The sequence below is a fragment of the Peromyscus eremicus genome, chromosome 1 (genome assembly GCF_949786415.1).
Source record: "Peromyscus eremicus chromosome 1, PerEre_H2_v1, whole genome shotgun sequence".
NCBI lineage: Eukaryota > Metazoa > Chordata > Mammalia > Rodentia > Cricetidae > Peromyscus > Peromyscus eremicus.
The window spans coordinates 156,492,212-156,514,777 of record NC_081416.1 but is presented as its reverse complement, the minus strand read 5'-3'; the positions used below and the strand labels follow the sequence as shown (position 1 = coordinate 156,514,777).

The following is a 22,566-nucleotide window of genomic DNA, read 5'->3' as shown; positions in this document are numbered from 1 at the left end:
TGAAATGTATCGCTCCAGAGGGTCATGCAGGAAGCTTGGAAATTCAAGGCCAGCCTGGGTTACTACAAAGGGAGACCCTGACTCCAAATAACAAACAAAACCAAAGCAAAGCCAAACACATCACTGACAACAAAGGATTCCATCAACAGTACCTAGACAACCAGGGCCATGCACAAGCACAGGTTCAATGTCTTCATTAACCAGCTTCAACTTCCCAGCACCTGGGAAGTACTCTCTCTCCAAAGAAAATCTAATTTAAACTGCCCTGCCTGAAGCTCATGAGGTCCCTCCCCATAAGATTCTGACACATGACCCCACATTAAGATTCAGAGATACTCCAGAATTCATGGAAAAATAGTTAAAACTATAAACGTTCTTCCCACCTCTTCAGCTGCATGTTACATGAACGTGCGGCACAAGAGCATCTGCTGGGACTAAGAAATAACCACTTTGGTCCAAGTTTTTAGAAGAAAACTATATTCTTTTAAAGAAAATGCCAACATCCTCCTGGGGGGGAACTTAATTTAAGTCAAATCTCATAGTTTTGTGGTGGAGCCTGATAGAGTGCGCGCAGATGCTCCCGGGGGGTCCGCTGGGAACCCTTGTGGGCTTCTCTCTGCGTTTGAATTCGCTCAGGGTCTTCTGAGGCTGATGCTGGAAAAGCACGGGCCCAGGCTGGGATCCAGAGAGGTGGAGGACTGTGGCTAAAAACACCCATCAAGGCCAAACCACGGTGTGCCCAGGTTGTCACTGCTCCCTGGCTGTGATCACACACAAACAAGGCACCCTTCCCCCATGGCACCAAGGCCCTCCAAGCCCTGCCTCTGGGAGCTGAGGTCAGGTGGAGGAACTGGGCCTGTCCCGAGGCTGCAGGGTGCGGATGTCCCGGAACCCAACAGGGGAAGTGGCTTGAGGCACGGACGGTGAATAAATAGAAATGGATTATCTGTCGCGGGGGTCCGGCCCCTGCGTAAGGGACAGCAGCTCGGTGGAGGGGGGAAGAGAGGGGAGCATGGGTCATCATCTCTCCAGATGGCTGCTTCTCAGAGCTCAGTCACGTGCACAGCCGGCGAGGGGAGCGGGCCGGGTCCCAGGCGCCTCAGGTGGCATCGGCGGCAGAGCAGATGCCCCTCCAGGGGGTAGCAGCGGCGCCCCTCCTCCCCGCTCAGCTGGAGCCCGCAGTCCTGCGGAGAAAAACCACAACCCTGAACCCCAGTAAGCAGGAGGCTGGGCATCCTTACCAAAGGAGCATCAGGGTTGTGGTAGATACGCCAGCTATGGACATTAATGAAATAGAAGAGAAGCCCTTGACACCCAAGGACCTGGAATCAAGTCCAGCCTCAGATAAAGGGCAGGGAAAGGGCAGTGAACATGGGCTCTGCCTAACAAGCTATACTGCTTTTTTTTCTTTGTTTCTGTTCTTTTTGTTGTTGTTGCTTAAGACATGATCTCTCTATACCCCTGATTGCCCTAGAACTCTAGTTTTATACTGGGCTGGCCTCGAACTCACAGAGACCCACCCGCCTCTGCCTCCAGAGTGCTGGGATTAAAGGCTGCAACACCACACCCAGCTTCACAAGCTGTGGTTTTTAAGAACAAGGCAGGGCTGGAGGGACAGATGGATGGCTCAGTGCTAAGAGCTTGCTGCACCTCCATGTAGACCACAGTTCAGACCCCTGCACCCACAGAACAAGCCAGACTCCCACAGACTCCAATAACTCCAGTTCTGACTCAGCACCCCACACACATACACACAAAGCAACAGCCACCAAGCCAGGTGTGGTGCCACATCTGTAACCCCAGCATTCCAGACGCAGAGGCAGTGAGTAAAGTTCCAAGCCTGCATGATCTACATAGCGAGTTCCAGGCAGCCATGGCTACAGAGCAAGACTGTGCCTCAAAGGAACCAAAGACAACAAAATTCCAAACACACTTAGCAGACTGTAACCCCAGGAGGCTGAAGAAAGAGACTGGGTTTGAGTCCAGCCTGGGCTAACAAAATCGTCCAAAGGCTGGAGATCTAGCTCAGCAATAGAGTTCTAACAGTGTGCACAGGATCTGTGCCCCAGTGCAGACACATAGTGAGTTCCAGGACAGCCAGGGCTGTTGTGGGATAAATTTTTTGTACACTGTGAAGATATATCTTTGCCAAGGTGCCTTCTGATTGGTTTAATAAAGAGCCGAATGACCAATACCTTGGCAGGAGAAGACAGGCGGAATTTCTGGTCGGTGGGGTGGGGTGGGGGTGGGGGAAGGAAATTAATCTAGGTGTGCAGAGATGCCAGCAAGAGGCATAGCAAGTCAGACAGACAGAATGGAAGAGAGGTAAAAGCTATACAGCAGAACACAGATTAATAGAAGCAGGCTAATCTGAGTTATAAGAGCTAGTTGGAGAAAAAGCCTAAGCTAAAGGCCAAGCTTTTATAATTAATAGTATGTCTCCGTGTCATTAATTATGGGCTGGCAATCCCAGAAAGTCCGATGAGAAAGTTTACTACATTTGGTACCTGTGGAGAGGAGGGTCAGCTGATCATTTTCTCCATTCTGTGCATCTATCAGGTTTATACCCTAATATCTGACTCCTGAGCTTTATTTATCAATGAAACAATAAAAGAAGCCACTATATTTGGCATCCAACATGTGGCACAACCACACACTTTCCCATTACACAGGGACTAAATAAAAACTAATAGAGCTAGCTCTCCCAGGACTTGATCATTATCCCAGTTTTCTGAGGGTCCCCTGGAAATGTCAATGTCCCCAGACAACAGGAAGCAGTCTAGAGAACACAACGCTCACATTCCCAAGAGGTGAGGTGGGTGGGTTATAAATGTTTGTCATCTTTTAGGGCGGTTGGTTCCAAGCTGCTACTGGTCATGGTCAGGGAAAAACTAAACAAAGTAGGTTAGATGCAGGGACTTCTTTCTGAAAAGAAAAAGGGGGATATAGGAATGATAGAAGAAGAGGGTAGATTATTGAATCTAATTTAAAACACAAAAAAGCAACTACTAGTCTCAAATAGTTTATACTGGTATGGGTCTTTAAACAATGATATAAATTGAAGGTTATTGTTGTTAGAACATACTGTATATATGTTTCTGCTCTTGTTTAGGGTATTGTACCTATGCAGCTCATTTTAAAATGTAAAGTTCTAATCCTTAAAGGCTATTATTAAAAACTGTTTAGGATAATTAAAAAATGTAGGTTAGTAATCAGTCGTCTATAACAATCCAACTTGTAGTCATGTAGGAATATTTTCAAGAAATATATTTTAAATAGACAGACGGTCTTCAAACACTTCAGAGACCTACAGAATATGGTATTTAAGATGTTTTAATAACAAAGCTTTTCATGACAGTGAGACATGTCTGCTCCTGGCAGCACCAATCTACGTCAGAGAAGATAATGGGCATCAAAGAACCTCCATATGGAGTTTGTTTTTACTGTGACAAAGTTAGCCACTGGGCAAAGAAACTTCCCTTGCCTCAATTGCTGACAGTATGCTGTCCAAATTGGACAAGCAGGACACAAAAGGCGACTGTCAAACTTTGGCAAGACAAGGTAGGACAGTCCTTCAAAATTCTCTGCTTTACAGGACAGTCTGTCAGATATTCTAAGCCTGTAGGCTAAAGATGGATGCCCCAATATTGCAGAGGAACCGTGGGTGACTGTATAGGCAGCCAACTGTCTCTGTTGTTTCTCTAGTTTTGGAAGTTGCTTTCTCTAAACTTCCTGTTTACTCTAATAATATTTTATCCTTCTTGGGTCTCTGATGAGGGCTGAAGACTAGACAGTTATACTGTTTTCTCTTACCAAAGTTAAAAAAAAAAACTTACAAAAGAGATGTAAAGTTTATAAAGGTTGAGATATAAAAGGTTAAATTGTTTACCTAAGAAAATCTTTTAAGGTCTAAAAAGGCATTTTTTGGTTGGTAATATTAAGTTATGATAAAACATTTATTTAGACAAAAAGGGAGAAATGTTGTGGAGAATCTTTATGTACACTATGAAGATGGGTCTTTGCCAAGGCTCCTTCTGATTGGTTTAATGAAGAGCCGAATGGCCAATACCTAGGCAGGAGAGGATAGGTGGGATTTCCAGGGAGAGAGGAGGAGATGAATCTAGGTGCACAGAGACACCAGCGAGACACAGATCAAGTTGGACATACAGAATGGAAGAGAGGTAAAAGCCAAGTGGCAGAACATAGATTAATAGAAGCAGGTTAATCTGAGTTATAAGAGACAGTTGGAAAAAAGCCTAAGCTAAAGCCAAGCTTTCAAAATGAATAAGAAGTCTCCGTGTCATTATTTATGGGCTGGCAGTCCAAGAAAGTCTGATGAGAAAGCCTGCTACACAGTAAGATCCTATTTCAAAAAAACAAACCAACAACAGGGGGATGAGCTTGGTCCCGTGTCTGGGGAGGAGTGGTTGAACCATCAAAGAGGTTTTGGGTCTTTGGGGGAATGTCCTCAAGAGGACTCTGGAACATTGATCTCTTTTTTTCATACATGTATTATTTTATTATTATTGTTGTTGTTGTTGTTGTTTTTAAAGACAGGTTTTCTCTGTGTTGCCCTGGCTGTCCTGGAACTCACTCTGTAGCCGAGGCTGGCCTCGAACTCACAGAGATCCACCTGCCTCTGCATCACGAGTGCTAGGATTAAAGGCATGCACCACCAATGCCTGGCTGCATGTATTATTTGTATGTGAATGCAGGTGTACCAAAGCATGTATGTGAAGGTCAGAGGAAACTTGCAGACATCAGCCATCTCTTCCACCAGGTGGGGTTCTAGGGATTAAACTCAGGCCCTAAGACTCAGTAGCAGGTGTCCTTACCCACTGAGCCATCTAGAAGGTCTCACCAGCCCTCTTCCTTACCAATAATAAGGTGAGCAGCTCTGCTACACCAGAGGCCCAAAGCAATGGAGTCAACCGACCATCATGGGATACAACCTCTCAAACCAAGCTGAAGTAAACCTTTGTTATGTAAGTTGGTGACTTCTGGTATTTGTTACAGTAACAGTAAGTTACAGCATACTCAACCTCTGCTAGAATTCTGATGCACACATTGTATCTCCTACACATCCACATCCAGTCACCTACCACACACACCCCCATCCCCACTGCCACTCGACTCCACCAGCTTCCTTTTTTGGGTCCCTACCTGTAACTCCCCCTCTTCCATAATTAGTTTTCTGCATGCTGTCATTTTGTTTGGTAAGCCACCGCTGATATGTACTGTCCCAATCTCTTGAGTGCTGGGACTATAGGCATGCTGGGTATGGAGGCATACCCCTGTAAACCCCAAACTAGGGAGGCTAAGGCAGTTAAGAGCACACGTTCTAAAGCTGTGCGCCTTTAATCCCAGCACTCGGGAGGCAAGGGGATCTCTGAGTTTGTGGTCAGCCTGGTCCACAGAGTGTGTTCTAGGACAGCCAGAACCACACAGCAAAAAACCTGTCTCAAAAAACTAGAGTGCAAATTCTGGGCCAGCCTGTGCTACATAAGCAAGCTCTGAGCCAGCTTGGGCTACACAGAATCCCTGTCTCAAAAGCAAAATGAAAAACAGGGAAGTTGGTACTCTTCAGCCTGCACAGCCTCTACCCCCAACCTCTGGCAGTCTCACCGGCAATACAGAACTACACACACACACACACACACACACACACACACACACACACACACTTCAACATTAAAGCACTGCCTGGCTAACTCTTCTTCAAATCTTAGGCTGGGTGTCACCTCCTCCAAGAAACCTTCCATGATTTTCAAGGCTCTGACCACTCCTTCAACAGCACACATCACCTTATGTGGACAGTGCCAATTGGGAATTCCCGTCTATTCTACTGACTCCAACACCCACCTAGTGAAAATGTGACTATGGGAAAGAGAAACGGGCGTGGGTGGAAAGAAAGGCAAAGGCTTGCTGGGGGAGTATGGGGCAGAAGCCACGAGAGGGGGTCCATGAACAGACACGCAGGGTGGAGGGGCAACAGTGTGTGGGAGGGTCTGTAGTGAGGGTGTGAGGCTGGGGCTTACCTCACAGTGGTAGCACTCCACATGGTAGTCTCTGTCCATGGATACCACACGAATGGTTGTCTCACAGCCCTGGAGGAAGAGGCGGGGTTCACACACAGGCTGAGCCTGTCCATTAAGGCCCTCTCTACAATGTGCTACCTTGGATAGACACGGCCCGTGCACAAGGACATGGTACTTCAGCAGGTGCACGGAGTGGATATTCATGTGCCCTGGGCATCTTCCCCGAATGGAGCCACACACATGCATGTGACAATAAGAAAGTCACACCAGGCAGTAGAGGCACACGCCTCTAATCCCAGCACTCAGGAGGCAGAGCCAGGGGCAGCTTTGTGAGTTCGAGGCCAGCCTGGTCTACAAAGCGAGATCCAGGACAGGCACAAAGCTACACAGAGAAACCCTGTCTCGAAAAACCAAAAAAAAAAAAGTCAAGTGGGTGTTGGCACATGCATGCTGTTTTCACTTCTCTAGAGCCGCGTTTCCTGGGTAAGCTGACCTGGACAGACATGGCTCACATACAAAGACCCAAAATTAAGAGCTGCACGCACAGGAGCCAGGCAATGGTGGCGCACGCCTTTAATCCCAGCACTTGGGAGGCAGAGCCAGGCGGATCTCTGAGTTCAAGGCCAGCCTGGTCTACAGAGCGAGATCCAGGAAAGGCGCAAAGCGACACAGAGAAACCCTGTCTCGGGGGAAAAAAAAAGAGCTGCCCAGGCCGAGGCCTCCCTACCTGCTCCTCTTACCCTGGGCCACCCAACACCACTGCAGAATGGTCTGAGCCATCATGCGGCCCTTCCCTATTACAGGTAATGGAGCAGAGCAATGCAGTGGGACACACTAGCAGCACTTCATCCAGGGCACATCTGTCCCACCCCTGCATGAACGTCCTATATGTTCCTCAGCTCTGACCACCTTTGCCCACTCCTACTGTGACCCAGGATCTCAGGCAGAGCAGAGAGGAGCGGGCAAAGCCTCAGGACCAGGCCCCTGCTGCTTCCGGGTGAAGTGTTCCTACCTGCGCAGGGAGGATGGGGCGGGCACAGGAAGCACATTTTGGTGCAAACACCCTGGAAGGTGAAAGGAAAGTGGGCATGAGGAGGTCGGTGAGTACAGGCAAGTGCACAGGGGTAGATCTACCACAAGAGCTCCAAGGAAAGCCTGCCGTCCTGTGTGGACACGTTTCTGCCTTCTTGGTACTAATGGCTGACGCGGTTCCTATCTGTCTCCTGCCTCCTCCCTCCTCCTCCAGGACGGCCTCAGGTTCCCTCCAGCCATCCCCTATGCATTCTCTAGCCTGTGATATCCAGACTGAAGCCATCCCGAGGGGGAGACCTCTGCCACCCTGAGTACCAAGGCTAAAATCAGCAGCAGCACAGACCCAGAGATCTGAGGCCTGAGCCTGGAGCCACGGCAAGCAACAGACTGGCCGCCCATGTGGCACCAGGACCCTTCCCTCGGGAGCAAAAGGCCAAACGGCAGGGAACAGTCAGGTGAGGCCCACCAGGAAGAAGAGGGGTAGATGTAGGCAAGGGCGGCAGGAGGGGACTGGTGGCCAGACTACCCTGAAGAGGGACCAGAAAGCACAAACGCCCTGCCCTTACGGTTCAATGTGAACCATCCCCTGGGCTCATGTGTTAGAACACTGGCTCCCCAGCAGATGGCACTGTTCTGGGGGCTAAATGGTGACAGCTCACTCCAGGTTCCTTCCTGATGTCTCTTCTTTCTGTCCCAAGATGTCAGGAATCCCATCTTCCTGCTCCTGTCACCAAAGCCAGCGCTGTCCCCAACACCATGCCTTCAATACCAGGCCTTGCCCATTATGGTGGACTGTCTTCTGAATCGTGAACCAAACCAACCTCTCCTTACAATGTTTTGTGAAGAACCGTCACCACAGCGGGAAGTCACTAAGACGCTTGCCCCAAGTGTGAGAACACGGAGGTCGGCAGGAGACAGCCGCTGCGGCCGGCCGTGCTGCAGACCACACCGCCCCAGCAGGACACTCACGTGTGGTAGTCTCTAACGCAGTAGATGTTGCTCTCCACGTCCACGGTGAAGGGGACCCCATCCAGGCACTCATTGCACACTGAGCAGCGGAAGCACCCGGGGTGGTAGGACTTGCCAAGGGCCTGCAGGATCTGGGGGAGGCACAGGCGGGACTCAGCACTGCCCCCAAGAGGTCATGGCTCAGAGCCCTGCCATGGGTCTGGAACAGGAGAGAGTGGGGCCCTCAGACTCCACCCGGGGTGGGGGGACTCCAGGTCACTGGGGAGTTTCTTACCATCTCCATGATAAGGTGTCCACACACGCTACACTTGTCAGCTGTTTGCTGGAACCCGGAGTACTGAGAGGGGACACAGGATCCAGGACGTCACGTGACAAAGGGGCACTCACTGTCGCTGGCCACAGGTCGGCATGTGAGTCCGAAGGAGGGTCCCGCCCCTGCTCCCACCCAGCTCGGCCAGCAACACAGTGCAGACTCACCAGGAAGTCCTCCTGGCAGTACACTTTCTCACCCACGTTATAGAAGGCCTTCCCGCGGAGTCGTCTCCCTAGAAGGGTCAGGGGTAAAGGGGAGGTCCCTGGCTTGAATGTCAGTACTCACCTCCAACCAATGAGAAAGTAAACTACGAACATCTCTAAACAACCCTTTATTTGTTTTAAACATTTATTTATTTTATGAGTGCTCCATCTGCAGGTACACCTTTATGCCAGAAGAGGGCATCAGATCCCTCATTATAGATCCCTCATTATATCCCCATGTGGATACTGGGAACTGAACTCAGGGCCTCTGGAAGAGCAGCAGCCACGCTCTTAGCTGCTGAGCCATCTCTCCAGCCCCCTCTAAACATCCCTTTAATGCCATGTTGCTGTTATAAACATTTCAAGCCAGAATGGTGTCTCACACCTGTAACCCAGCATCCCATAGATGAAGGCAGGACTCCAAAATCTGAGGACAGCCTAGGCTACAAAGTATGACCTGCCTGGAAAAACCAAATAATAAAGTTGGGTGTGGTAGCAGGTGCTTGTAATCCCAGCACTTGGGATATGGAGGCAGGAGGACCCTGAAGTTCAAGGTCACTCTTGGCTACAAAGCCTAGCTGGAGGCCAGCCTGGCCTCTTAAACAACTTCCCCTACGCCTCTCCCTTTACCTCTTGCTCTCCCTCTACTGCTCACCAGGCATTGCCCTCTGGCAGGAGGCGCCAGGAACTTCAGCCTGGTGAGGGTGCTTTTGAAAAACACACAGCTGCATCAGGCACGTTGGGGAGACGGTAAGTCGTTTCCCTCTTACACATTTTGTGACAAAGTATGGTGGTCCACACCTGTAATTTCAGATCTCAAGAGGCAGAGGCAGCAGGCAATCAAGGCAAGCTTGAGATATATAGGAACACCCTATCTAAAAAAATCCCAGAGCTGGGGATGTGTGGCTCAATGGTAGAGCCCCTGTCTAGAGTCCCCCAGTGAGGGGCTGGGTGTGTGGCTCAGTGGTAGAGCCCCTGCCTAGAATCCCCCAGTGAGGGGCTGGGGTGTGGTTCAGTGATAGAGCCCCTGCCTAGAATCCCCCAGTGAGGGGCTGGGGTGTGGCTCTGGGTTAGATTTCCAGTACCACAAAACAAACAAGATTATTCAGTCTTGTGCTAGCAGTTCTAGGCAGTGTATAATAATGGGACATGTGGAATTAGAGGTGACGTAGACTAGAAAGAAGTAAAGCTATCTATGATCACAGTTGACATGACTGAGTTGTAGAGAAAATCATTAGTAACCCACTAACCCTACTAAGTTTATTGAAATTCCAGGATAGGCTAGAAGGCCAGCATATGAGAACATCCAAACGTCCAAATGCATTTTTATTCCAGGAACCAATATTGGGAAAACAAAGCTACAATTTTTGTTTTGTTTTGTTTTATTTTTTGAGACAGCTCTGGCTGTCCTGAAACTTGCTTTGTAGACCAGATCTGCCTCTGCCTCCCAAGTGCCAGGATTAAAGGCACATGCCTTTAATAAAACTACATTTATGAGGCTGGAGAAGAGGTTGGTTCATGGTTAAGATTGCACATTGCTCTTGCCAAAGACCCAAGTTAGATTCCCAGCACTCACATTAGGTGGCCCACACTGATTGTTAACTCCAGCTCTAGGAGATCTGACACGCTCTCCTAGCCTTTGCTGGCACTGAAAACACACACACACACACACACACACACACACACACACACACACACAATAAATTAATTAAATAAATAAATGAATGACCGAATAAATAAATAAAAAAAACAGGTGGGTGAATGAATAAATAACTCTGTATACATAATAAATAAATCTTTTAAAAAAATCACACGAAGAAAAATGACTCAGAAAATATACACCTGTGAAATAATTTGGACCTGAATGTTTGTAAGTAAACTCCTACAACTCAGTAAAGGCAAATAATAAGGAGGTAGCAGAAGATCTCTGTGAGTTCAAGGTCAGTCTGGTCTACAGAGTAAGTTAAGTTCTAGGACACCCAGGGCTCTTACACAGAGAAACCCTGGACACCCAGGGCTCTTACACAGAGAAACCCTGGGGGGGGGTGCAAATAATTCCCAACTTTATAAAAATAGGCAAACATTTGAACAGATATCTCCAAAAAATACATATTAGGCTGGCAAGATGTCTCAGCAACAAAGATGCTTGCTGCCACACCTGACAACCTGCGTTTGATCCCTGGAATCACATAGGGGAGGAGAGAACTGACTCCTGAAAGTTTGTCCCAACTCCCAACATACATGCAAACACAATGTGCATGCATGCATGCATGCTTGCACACACACATACAAATACACAATAAAAATGTATTTTTTTAAAGAACAGAAGATCTATTAATGGCCAAAAAGCAAACAGTAAGATGCCCACTGGGGAATGCACATGAACTCCCGGTGAGATCTCACCCAGCAGAACGACCATAGAAAGATGGCAGCACCAATTGTTGGCAAATGTGCAGAGCACAGCGGCTCTTGGGCTCTGTGGGGACTGTCGATGGTAAGCTCCTTGGGAAGACAATTTGGCAGTCTCTCATAAAGTCACACACACACCCTAGACCCCCAAATCCCGCTCCTTGCAATTCACTCAAGGGAAGGGAAAACGGTTCGTGGCATAGTCTGGTGTCTACTACGATTACAGAGAAACAAGCTGTGGTCCGCTCACACAACAGACAGCTGTGTGGTAGTCAGGAGCAGTGCGCTGCTCACACAGGTGACACGGATTGAAAGAAATCACGCTCGTGGGAGCAGCCACCCGCAGGATAAAGCCAAATCCGGGGCCTGGCCCAGGCAGAGAACAGTCCTGCCTCCGTCCCCAAGAGCTTCCCAGCTACCTGTGGTTAAGTCTCCAGGGAGGGGGCTGGAGAGATGGCTCAGCGGTTAAGAGCACAGGACCCGGGTTGAGTTCCCAGTACCCGAACGGCAGCTCACAACTCTCTGAAACCTTGACACCAATGCACATAAACTAAATTTCAACCAATTATTAAAAACAAAAAGCCGGGCTGGAGAGATGGCTCAGAGGTTAAGAGCACTGACTGCTCTTCCAGAGGTCCTGAGTTCAATTCCCAGCAACCACATGGTGGCTCACAACCATCTGTAATGAGATCTGGTGCCCTCTTCTGGCCTGCAGGGATACATTCTGTATACATAATAAATAAATCAATCTTTAAAAAAAAAAAAAAAAAAAAAAAAAGCCTCCAGGGAGCAGTGAATTCAGTCCAGAGACTGTGCGGCAGAAGGAAATTATTCATTTCCCACCCAGGTCTAGACAGCAGAGTTCAGACCGATCAGGCCCCTGGCGGCGGCTCCTCACAAAGCCTGACTGAAGGGTGCATTTGAGGAGGAAAAAATTCCTGAGGTTATAGTTGAACAAGGCAAATTCAATTTGTGTATGTGTGAACATGCTTGTGAAAGCCAGAGGTTAACACTGTAATCTTCCTTGATTACTCTCCAACTTATTCTTTGAGACAGGATCTCCCTGACCCTGGGGCTCACCAACTGGCTGGATGAGCTAGTCAGCAACCCGTGAGGTCCTGTCTCCACCGCCCCAGCACTGGGATCACAGTGTGGCTACACTCGTGGATGTTGGAGCTCAAACTCGGGTTCTTCTTGTGCAGCAAGCACCTTACACACTGAGCCATCTCCTGCTCTGGCCCTCCCTCTTTTTAAAGAAAATCTCAAGCCAGGCATGATGGCACATGTCCTTAACCCAGCACTCCACTCGGGAGACAGAAGCAGGAGGATCTCTGTGAGTTTGAGACTAATCTGGTCTACACATTAAGCTCCAGGACAGCCAGAGCTATATAGAGAAACCCTGTCTTGAAAAACTAGAAAAAAAAGTGGGGGGGGGGGGGGACCTAACCAAAGCACACTTGATTCTGCTGTGGACAACATTTATTCGGTGGGAATAAGATAAATGTGGATTACTGACTTATCCAGAGGGATGGGAGACCATGAGGCCTAAGAGGGCTCTGCACATCACAGTGAAGTAAACAGATTTGCCCAAACTGATACCGAGGAATGGTAGTGCATCCTTAGATACAGAGGGATCCCACTGTTTCTTTTTGAGGAAGGGTCTCTATGTCACCTTGGCTGGCTTTGAACTGTTCTGCCTCGGCCTCCTGGGAGGCAGTATTACAGGCACAGTCACTATCTTCAGGGCTTGACACTGCAGCTTCTCTTTGACTGGATACTATGTACTCTACTGTGATAAAATAGAGTATGGAAGTATCCCGGGCAGGCAGGGTGTAGTCAAGAGCACTGGCTGCTCTCAGAGGACCCGACTTCAATTTCCAGCACCCACGTGGTGACTCACAACGCCAGTCCCAGGAGGTCCAACAGGCACACACGTGGTGTGCACACATGCATGCAGCCAAGAACATTTATACAATAAAATAAATAAATCTAAAGATTGTTTAAAAATCTTAACCTCACGTCCAGATGGTAGAAGCCCCCTCACCCACACCCCTATCCCTCCCCGGCAGACAAGTACCCTATGTAGATGGAAGCATCACAGCCTAGGACCCGAGAGGAGCCTTGCTGACAGCCAGCAAAAGGCCCCTCCCTGGTTCCATGGCACTTCCTTAAGCCTGCGCCTCTCAGGCCAGGCCCAGCAAGGTGTCACAAGCCACGCGCAAAGGGAGAATGGGAGGATGGGAGCAGCCTCCTTACACCCCAGCTGAGGGTTTCCTGTCTGAGACTTGGGTACAGGGGGTGGTGGGGCAGCAGGGGCGGGGCAGGGGCTGTTACCTACCGCAGGAGTCACAGACGAAGCAGTCGGTGTGATACAGGCTCCCCATTGCCTGGCACGCCTGCCTTGCTCCGTAGATGCCAAGCCCACACTTGATACAAATGCCTGTGAGGAGGAGCAGGAGAGCAGCAGCTGGAACTGTGTCCTGTGGAGCTGGGTGCCAGCCAGGCCCCCAGGCCAACAGTGCCAGGTCCCGAACAGCTAACATTCAGCTACAAGGACACTGCTGGAAGCTGAATTTGCCCACGTTTGAAGCATCTGGCTGGGGGCACTCTTGGAAAGCCATGGAAACTTAGGGACATGGTACCTGGCTGGTGGATGGGGCCACTAGAGGCAGGTCTGGAAGGTTGTACCCACACAGGTACACTCAAAGACTTCAGTGCCCTTGACTGTGCCCTTCCTCATCTGTACAAGATTCAAATATTCCTAGTGCATTTCACAAACACAGCCTGCTGCCTGCTCACCCTACTTCTTTTTTTTTTTTTTTTTTTGATTTTTGATTTTTCGAGACAAGGCTTCTCTGTGTAGCCCTGGCTGTCCTGGAACTCCTTCTGTAGACCAGGCTGGCCTTGAATTCAGAGATCCACCTGGCTCTGCCTCCCGAGTGCAAGAATTAAAGGTGGGCACCACTTCTTAAATGTAGTGCAGAAAAATCCCCAGCCCCAAGAACCATGTGTTTCAGAGGAGAGACACACACAAGTCACACGTCAGATGAACAGGATACATGTTAGATGACACATGCCTGTGACCCCAGCACTCAGGAGACGAAGGCAAGAGGACAGCTCGGGGTTCCAGGCCAGCCTGGGCTACATGGCAAGCTGGAGGCTAACCAGAGGTCTATCTGGAGACCCTGCCTCAAACAACAATAAACAACAGTAACAATGATGACGATGAGTGATGATGAACAAATACCATGGAGAAACGTAAGAACAGGTCGAGGGGCCGGAGAGGTGGCTCATCCAGAGGACCCGGGTTCAACTCCCAGCACCCACATGGTGGCTCACAACTGTAACTCCAGTTCCAGGGGATTTGATACCTGCACACAGTCATACATACAGGCAAAACACCAATGAACATAAAATAAAAATAAATAAGTCATTTAAAAAAAAGAACAGATTGAGGTGGAAACAGATGCAGAGACCCGCAGCCAACATAAGGCAGAGCTCGGGGAATCCTGAGGGAGAGGGGGAAGAAGGATTGTAGGAACCAGAGCGGTCAAGGACACCACAAGAAAACCCACAGAATCAACTGACCTGGACTCATAGGGGTTCACAGAGACTGAGTGGACAACCAGGGAGCCTGCAGGACTGACCTAGGCCCTCTGCACATATGATACAGGTGTGTGGCTTGGTCTTCTTGTAGGGCTCCTAACAGTGGAGCAGGGGCTGTCTCTGACGCATTACCTGCTTTGGGGACCCTTTTCCTCCTACTGGGTTACCTCCTCCAGCCTTAATAGTCTTACCACAACTTGATATGCTAGGCTGGCTGATATCCAGGGGAGGCCTGCCCTTTACTGAAGAGAAATGGGACGCAGGGGGGGGATGGGAGGAGAGGAGGGAAGGGAAACTGCAGGTGGATGTAAAGATTACATTAATAAATAAGTCTTCTTAAAGACTAGATCGAGAGACCGGAGAAGGGCTCAGTGGTTAAAAGCACTGGCTGCTCTTGCCGAGAACCTGGGTTCAGTTCCCAGCACCCACTTGGTTCCCAACCATCCACAACTCTAGTTTCAGAGGGTCCAATGCCCTCTTGATCTCTGAGGGCACCAGGCATTCAAGTGGTGCACAGACATACACACATGCAGGCAAAACACTCACAAAGTCAATCGGTCAAAAAGAAGAGAATGGATAAATCAGTGCTGGAGAGATGGCTCAGTGGTTAAGAGTACTTCCCAGCACCCACATGGTGGCTCACAGCCACCTCTAACTCCAGTTCCAGGGGCTCAGACACCCTCTTCTGGCCTCCACAGTCACTGCACACACATGGTGCACAGACAGGTAAGCAGGCACAAACATACACAATAAATAAAAGTAAAAATAACTAAAAACTTTACAAAGGATCTATTTTAAAGATCTAGGGTAGCTGGGCATGGTGGCACACATCTGCAACCCTAGCACTCGGAAGACAGGCCAGGCACACAGCACACTGGAGGGCAGCAGGGACTATGTAAGCCCTCATCTCCAACAAACCAAAACAAAGAAAAAAGCTAGAGGGCCAGGTACGCTGACACGTTTGGGAACTGGAGAGGTTGATGTAGTGCATCTCAGGTTCAGGGTCAGTCTGGGCTCCATGGAAAGTTCTAGAACAGCACAGGCTGCATAGCATGATCTTGTCTATACACAATCCTTGGGGCTAGAGCTTCAGCTTAGCAGCTCACATCTGACACGTGTGACACCCCCCCCACACACACACACCTGGAGGATTTTTACACAGGATAGTGAAGGACAGTCCCTTTGTAGTGTCTACACCATGGACAGTGCTTTTTATGCAGGGATCTAGGAATACTGGATGGAACTGGGGACCACCCCAGCAGGCCAAATAAAGGAGAAAACACAGGACTGAGCAGCGGTGTTAGGAGGATGCCTGGCTCCAAGCCTTGTGTACTTTTAGCCCAGCCCCCCTGGAGACCCAAAAGGCTGCTCCCTGTAGCGACCCAGGGTGGTGGTTTGCATGAGAACGGCCCCCACAGACTCATGTTTGAATACCTGGTCCCCACTGGTGGAACTGTTTGGGAACTTGTTGGAGAAGGTGTGTCACTGGGAGGGGTTTCAAAAGACTCTGGGCATTTCCAGATGTTCTCTCTTACTCATGCTTTCAAATCAAGATGTGAGCTCTCAGCCAGGTGTGGTGGCACACACCTTTAATTCCAGCACTCTGGAGGCAGAGGCAGGCAGGTCTCTGTGAGTTCAAGATGAGCCTGATCTACATGGCAAGTTCCCAGGCAGCCAGGGCTGGCAGAGAGACCCTGTCTCACAAAAAATAAGACGATGTGAGATCTCAGCTGCTCCTGTACCCACGCTCTTGGTCCACCGTCACGGACTCGGCTTTGATCATGTGGGTCCTGGGGAACTGGTCCTCTCTGTGTTGCCCTGGCCACCTTCCGTACCCTGGGCTCAAGCACTCTCGACCTGTCTCCCACGTATAGGGTATAGCGGCTATGAACCACCACACCTGGTTAGTTCCCTAATCTCGACATCATTCCTTCCCTTCAGTCCCAATTGTTCAGAATGTAACTGGCATGCCATCCAGGCCCCAAAAATCCACCTGACACACTGCCAGACTTCTCTTCCGAGAGTAAAAGAGGTCTTCCTCCCCTCCCCCCACCAGCTTTGAGAGTCAGACCTCCCCACGTACTTGACTAAACTATAGCAGTCAACGCTGTAAGATGGAATAGGGAGGCCAAGGCTGGCAGATCCCTGTGATTGTAAGGCCAGCCTGGGCTAGGCTGTAAGTTCCAGATCAGCCACGGCTGCAATAACAAGATGCTGTCTCAAAAAATAAAAATAAGGGTCTGGAGAGATGGCTCAGTGGTTAAGAACACTGGCTGACTACTGGCTGCTCTTGAAGAAGACAGGCTGGGGTTGGATTCCCAGCACTCACATGGATGCTCACAACCATCTGTAACTCCAGTTCCAGGGGATCTGACACCCTCTTCTGGGCTCTGTGGGGACCAGGCATACATGTGGCACACATACATACATGCAGGCAAAATATTCATACATATAAAGTTAATAGATCTTTAAAAAATTAAAAAATAACAAAAAAGTATAAAAGAGGGTGAAAGGGTATGTTAAAAAGGTAAGCTCCGCCAGGCAGTAGTGGCGCACTCCTTTAATCCCAGCACTCAGGAGGCAGAGCCAGGAGGATCTCTGTGAGTTCGAGGCCAGCCTGGTGTACAGAGTGAGATCCAGGACAGGCACCAAAACTGCACAGAGAAACCCTGTCTCAAGGAAAAAAAAAAAAAAAAAAAAAGGAAGCTCCTATGTTGCATTAATTTCTGTGTATATTCTCTATGTACCCAGATTGCTTTAATAAAAACACACTTTAGAATGACCAGGTATGGGGGGCTGGAGAGAAAGCTCAGCGGATAAGAGCACTGACTGCTCTTCCAGAGGACCTATGTTCAATTCCCAGCACCTACATCACAGCTCACAACTGTCTGTAACTCCAAGATCTGACACCCTTATATAGACATATATGAAGGCAAAACACCAATGTACATAAGAATAAATAATTAAAAAAAAAAAAAAAGAATGGGCAGGTGTGGTGGTATATCCCTACAATTGCAGTGATCAGAAAACTCAGCAGAAGGATGATGAGTTCTAGGCCAGCCTGAATCACAGAAGGAGAGTCTGCCTTGGGAAAAAAAAAAAGGTGACTCCAGGGCACAAGACACCTCGGAAATGAGGGGGAGGGAGGATATAGGCAAGAACTGAGACGGGGGAAGGTAGAAGAAAGGACAGAGGGACTCTGTGTACATGTACACACGAGTATATGTGCATGCCGCGGTACACAAGTGGGCAGAAGTCGGTTCTCTCCTTCTTCCATGTGGATTCCGGGACCAAACTTGGGAGGTTAGGCTTGGGTTAGCCACTGAGCCATCTCACCAGTGTGTGTGTGTGTGTGTGTGTGTGTGTGCGTGCGCGCGCGAGCGTGCGTGCATTCATGTGAGTGTTCCTTCTACAGATTTATAATGGAAAGGAAGGGGCCAATGGTGGGAGGGAAGCTAAGCTGGAGGAAGAGGTTAGAGAGAAGACTGCTACCCTCTCAGACAGCAGGAGTGAGGCCAGCCGGGACTGAAAGCATGGGGGAGGAACAGGAAGACTACCCTGGCGGACCTCAGGACTCTGAGCGACGTGGGAAGTGGGATGTGTGACAGGAGACCAGAGGGCTGTTGAGGGAATAGAAAAGCATACTGACTGAGGCTAAGCGGAACAAGTAGAGTCCTGAAAACCACTGAGGTCAAAGACTAGCAATTATCCCAGGGCCAGTGAAATGGCTCAGAGGGTCTTGCAGCTAAAGCTGGCCACCTGGGTTCAAGCCTCAAAACCTGCAGGGTAGAGGGAAAGAACCAACTCCCACAAGTGGGTCTCTGACCTCTATACACAGACCACAGCATTCATGTCTCTACACCCACATACACCCCTCCCACACACACACACGTAATTTCTAAAATTTTTTTTTTTTTTTTTTTGGTTTTTCGAGACAGGGTTTCTCTGTGTAGCTTTTGCGCCTTTCCTGGAACTCACTTGGTAGTCCAGGCTGGCCTCAAACTCACAGAGATCTGCCTAGCTCTGCCTCCTGAGTGCTGGGATTAAAGGCGTGCACCACCACCGCCCGGCAATTTTTCTAAAATATTAAAAAAAAAAAAATCCATCCTGGTCCCAGGGGCTTTCTCCAAACCCCTCACAGCCAGGCAGAACAGCAAAGTGTGTGTGTGTGTGTGTGTGTGTGTGTGTGTGTGTGTGTGTGTGTGTTGGGGGGGAATCCCAGCAATTCAGAGTGGGGGTCCTGTGAAGAATCAAACAGGAGTCCGAACCAAACGCTGCGGAAGAGAAGCAAACACTGGGTGTGGTCCTAGGAGTCTTAGCAGCAGAGGAGCTTCCAGGGGCCGGAGGCTGTCGGCCGACCTCAGGAGGAGAAGGCAAAGTTCCAAGACAGGAATAAATGGCACAGGGGTACCGAGAGGTCAGCTGAAGCGGAGCTCAGTGAGGAGGGATTGCGGAGGCAGGGGAACACGATACAGACAAGGTTTTTAGAGGCCAGACTTCCTTCTGTAAGAGGTATTTATTTATTCAGGTTGAAAGACTTGAATTTTTTTTTTTTCTGTGTGCCCTTGGATGTCCTGGAACTCGCTCTGTAGACCAGGTTGGCCTCGAACTCACAGAGATCTGCCTGCCTCTACCTCCCCAGTGCTGGATTAAAGGTGTGCGCCACCACTGCCGACAAGATTTTGAAATGTTTTAAAATGCAAACTGGATCTAGCTGCACAGGTTGGCGAATGCCTACAACCCCAGCACTTGTGAGGCTGAGACAGGAAGAGCTCAGCCTGGGCCACGGCTCTGGTCTTTAAATTAAGAAACAAACTGGAAATTCGCACATTTTTGTTTTCTGCCGTTCTATAGCACAGACTGGCCTGGGATGCATAATCCTTCTGCCTCAGTTTTCCAAGTGCTCAGATGACAGGTGTTTACAGCTCAAAACATCAGTTGTCATCAGACACATAGTTCAAGCAAAAGTGCCTGTATTTTTAAGAACCAGAAAAAAACAGTGTATTTTTGGCTTGGGGGTTGGGGGGTGAGGGACCAGCACTAAGACCAGGTATGATGGCTCACACCTGCAATTCCAACACTCAGGAAGGCTGAGGCAGGAAGGTGGGTAGTTGAAGGTCAGGTTGGTTTATAGAATGAGACCCTCTCTAAAAAGGGGGGGGGGCTGGGGACATGGTTCAGTTGACAGAGTGCTGGCCTAGCATGCATGAAGCCCCAGGTTCCACCCTCGTCACCCCAGAATCTGGCTGTGGTGCACACCTGTAATCTCACCACTTGGAGTGAAGGCGAGAGACAAAGGCTATCTATCGTTGGCCAAAGAGCTCAATCTTGACCACCTTGCACTAGATGAGACCTTACTCTGAGGGGAGCCTCTTAGAATCAGCCAGCTCAGACTCCTCCGGGGCTTCAAAGGACTAAAGCCGAACCCTCGCTGCTCTGTGAAGGAGCCTTCCTCTCTTCCCGTCTTTGGCCACCGGTGCCCTCACCTCCAGCATTACCTACCCAGGGTGACATGCAGTCTCAGGAGTAGCCATGGGGGACAATGGGTAGCTAATGCCAGCCTCCAAGCTTGCAGGGGCCAGATGCTCGACCCTTCAGAAGATGCTTCAGTGGCTTGTGGCAGGAGGCCAGTTTCCCACTCACTTCCTACTCCCAGCCCACTACCAGCAGCCACCACCACATCTGCTAAACCACAGATTCCCATCCTGACTTCTCACATCGGACCAAGCACCTCATTCCAGAGACAGGCCACCCCTTTAGCCCACACACGCCCTTGACGTTGACCCATCCTGGGCTACAACCTTCTCCTAACCTCACTATCCTCCTCCGTCCTGGAATGCACCCACCGACGTGCTAAAAGGCAGCCTCTAGTCCCCCAAGATCTACTTCAAAGCAACCCAGAGCCACTAGTTCTACTGGACTGAGCAGGCTCGAAATCTGCCAGGCCTGTCCCAGGCTTGCTAACCATGCACACCCTCCAAGCCAGGAGCTCAATCCTCTACCCTGATTCACCTTAAGTAATGTGCTAAGCAAAGCCCTCGGAGACTGTTGGGCTACTGCATGCAACTACTTCGCCAAAGCTGTTGTGAGTCTTATTTCCCTTCTTTGATATTTGGTAGTATAAAGTCCATTTTCTGTTGCCACTTTTTGAAAGAAGGAAGGTCTTGCTATGTAGTCCTGACTGGCCTGGAACTGTATGCAGACCAGGCTGGCTTTGAACTTTGAACTATCTTACTGTTCCTGCTTCCCAAGTGCTGGGATTACAGGCCTGTACCAACCATGCCTGGCTAAAGTCTGAACTTCTCCTTTGTGTATCCAGCTGTGAGGCTGGTTTGTGGTTCTGTTTGTTTTGCCTTGCTGGGGAACAAACCCAGGACCTTGAGTGCTCTAGGCAAGCGCTCTACCCCTAGCCCAGTATTCCTTTGGGAACTATGCAGTATAGACGACTCAGGCCAGAGCAGCCTGGTGTGCCTGGCTTGGTCCTGTGGCCTCACACAGTCCTACCTGCAGCCAGTACCAGCACTGAAGCCTCTGTCACACGGGTTCGGGGGTACCTAAGGCATCTCATCTCTCTCCCTAACCATGGCTCACACAATTGGAAGGGGAGGTAGACTTCCGTTCTGCTCTTCATCAAGCACTGGCAGGGTGAGCTGGAGCGATGCTAAGGATGAAGAATGCCCAGCAAAAGGGACGTAATTGGCTAGCAATTAAGAGCACTTGCTGCTCTTGCAGGGGCCTCAAATTCCCTTCTCAGCATCCGTATCTGCTCACAATCGACCGTTACTCCAGCTCCAAAGGATCTGACACCTTCTTCTGGGCTCCTAGGGTACCCTCGCATACATAACTAAATCTTTTGCCAATCCTGGAAAGGCAGAGGCAAGATCTCTGTGAGTTTCAGGCCAGCCAGAGCTACCCAGTGAGACCTTGCCTCTTAAGTAAAACTTCTTTGAAGTGTCCAGAAAATAGCTTACTTTGCCAATCAACCTGATTTTGTTGCCTCCCGCCCCGCGCCCGCCCCGCATCCCGGCGTCAAGTCAGGAAGCGCGCGACACCTCCGCATCTGGCGGGAGAACAGACCCCACCCGCGCCTAGCGCATCCCGGACCCCCGGACCCCCGGACCCCCGGACCGCGCGCTCACCGAAGTAGTCTCGCGCCGTGCGCGCCTCGAGCGCGCGCTCCAGCTCCCGCGTGAGCGCCTCTAGCCGCCGCTCTGCCGCGCTCGGGCCGCCCTCCCGGCCCGGGGGGAGCGGCAGCGACGGCAACGGGAACGGGAACGGGGCGGGCTCCGGAGAGCGAGCGGGCGCGGGGCCGACACCGGGCGGCAGCAGGTCGGCATAGGCGCCCGCCGAGCCGCGGGAGCCCAGGCTGGACACGCTGGAGCGCGCGCTGCCCCCCGACGGCGGCCCGGGGCCGGGGCCGTGGCGCTGGTCGTAGCCCAGGCTGATGCCGCTGGAGCGCGCGCTGCCGCCGTCCGAGCCCGCCAGGCTGGCGCGCGGGCCTCGCTCGGGGCGGCTCGGGATGTCGGGCGCGGCCTCGGGGCCGCCGCCGCCGCCGCCTCCGCCCTTGCCTCTGCGGCCCGCCGCTGGCGCCGCTTCGTCCGCCGCCCGAGGCCCTCGCCGCACGCGCCCGGGGGAGTCGGCGGCCGGCTCCGGCTCGCGCAGGCCCAGCCCGGCCAGGAGCAGAGCCGCGTCGTCTGCGGCCGTCCGCGAGCGCTGCATGGCCGTCGGCCCGCCGCCGCGGCGCGTCACCTCCGCCGCCGCCGCCCGCCGCCGCTCCGACAGCGCCGCTGCATCGTCCGCCGGCCCGCAGCCCGCCCCGGGACCCCTGGGCACCGGGCGGGGCGGGGCCGGGGTCGCGGTCGCTCGGCGTGGGCCGCGCGCTCGCGCGGGGCCGTGGCGGGGAGGGAGGGAGGGAGGGCCGGGGGCGCGCGCGGCGAAGGAATGCGCGCGCAGCTCGGGGCCGCGCCCCCTCCGCTCCGAGGCCCCGTTCGGGAGG

The 22,566-nt window shown here is 50.9% G+C and overlaps 1 protein-coding gene across 1 annotated transcript; it reads right to left on the bottom strand.

The window, feature by feature from the left end:
- Positions 1-449: 449 nt before the first annotated feature.
- Positions 450-22,289, bottom strand: Wtip (WT1 interacting protein). The gene is made up of 8 exons (XM_059275099.1): positions 21,710-22,289; positions 13,303-13,404; positions 8,517-8,584; positions 8,314-8,376; positions 8,040-8,170; positions 7,051-7,102; positions 6,039-6,107; positions 450-1,184 (listed from the first exon to the last, which is right to left on the bottom strand). The coding sequence occupies exons 1-8, from the start codon at positions 22,287-22,289 to the stop codon at positions 1,044-1,046; spliced, it is 1,206 nt and encodes a 401-aa protein (XP_059131082.1). The 3' UTR covers positions 450-1,043.
- Positions 22,290-22,566: the final 277 nt, after the last annotated feature.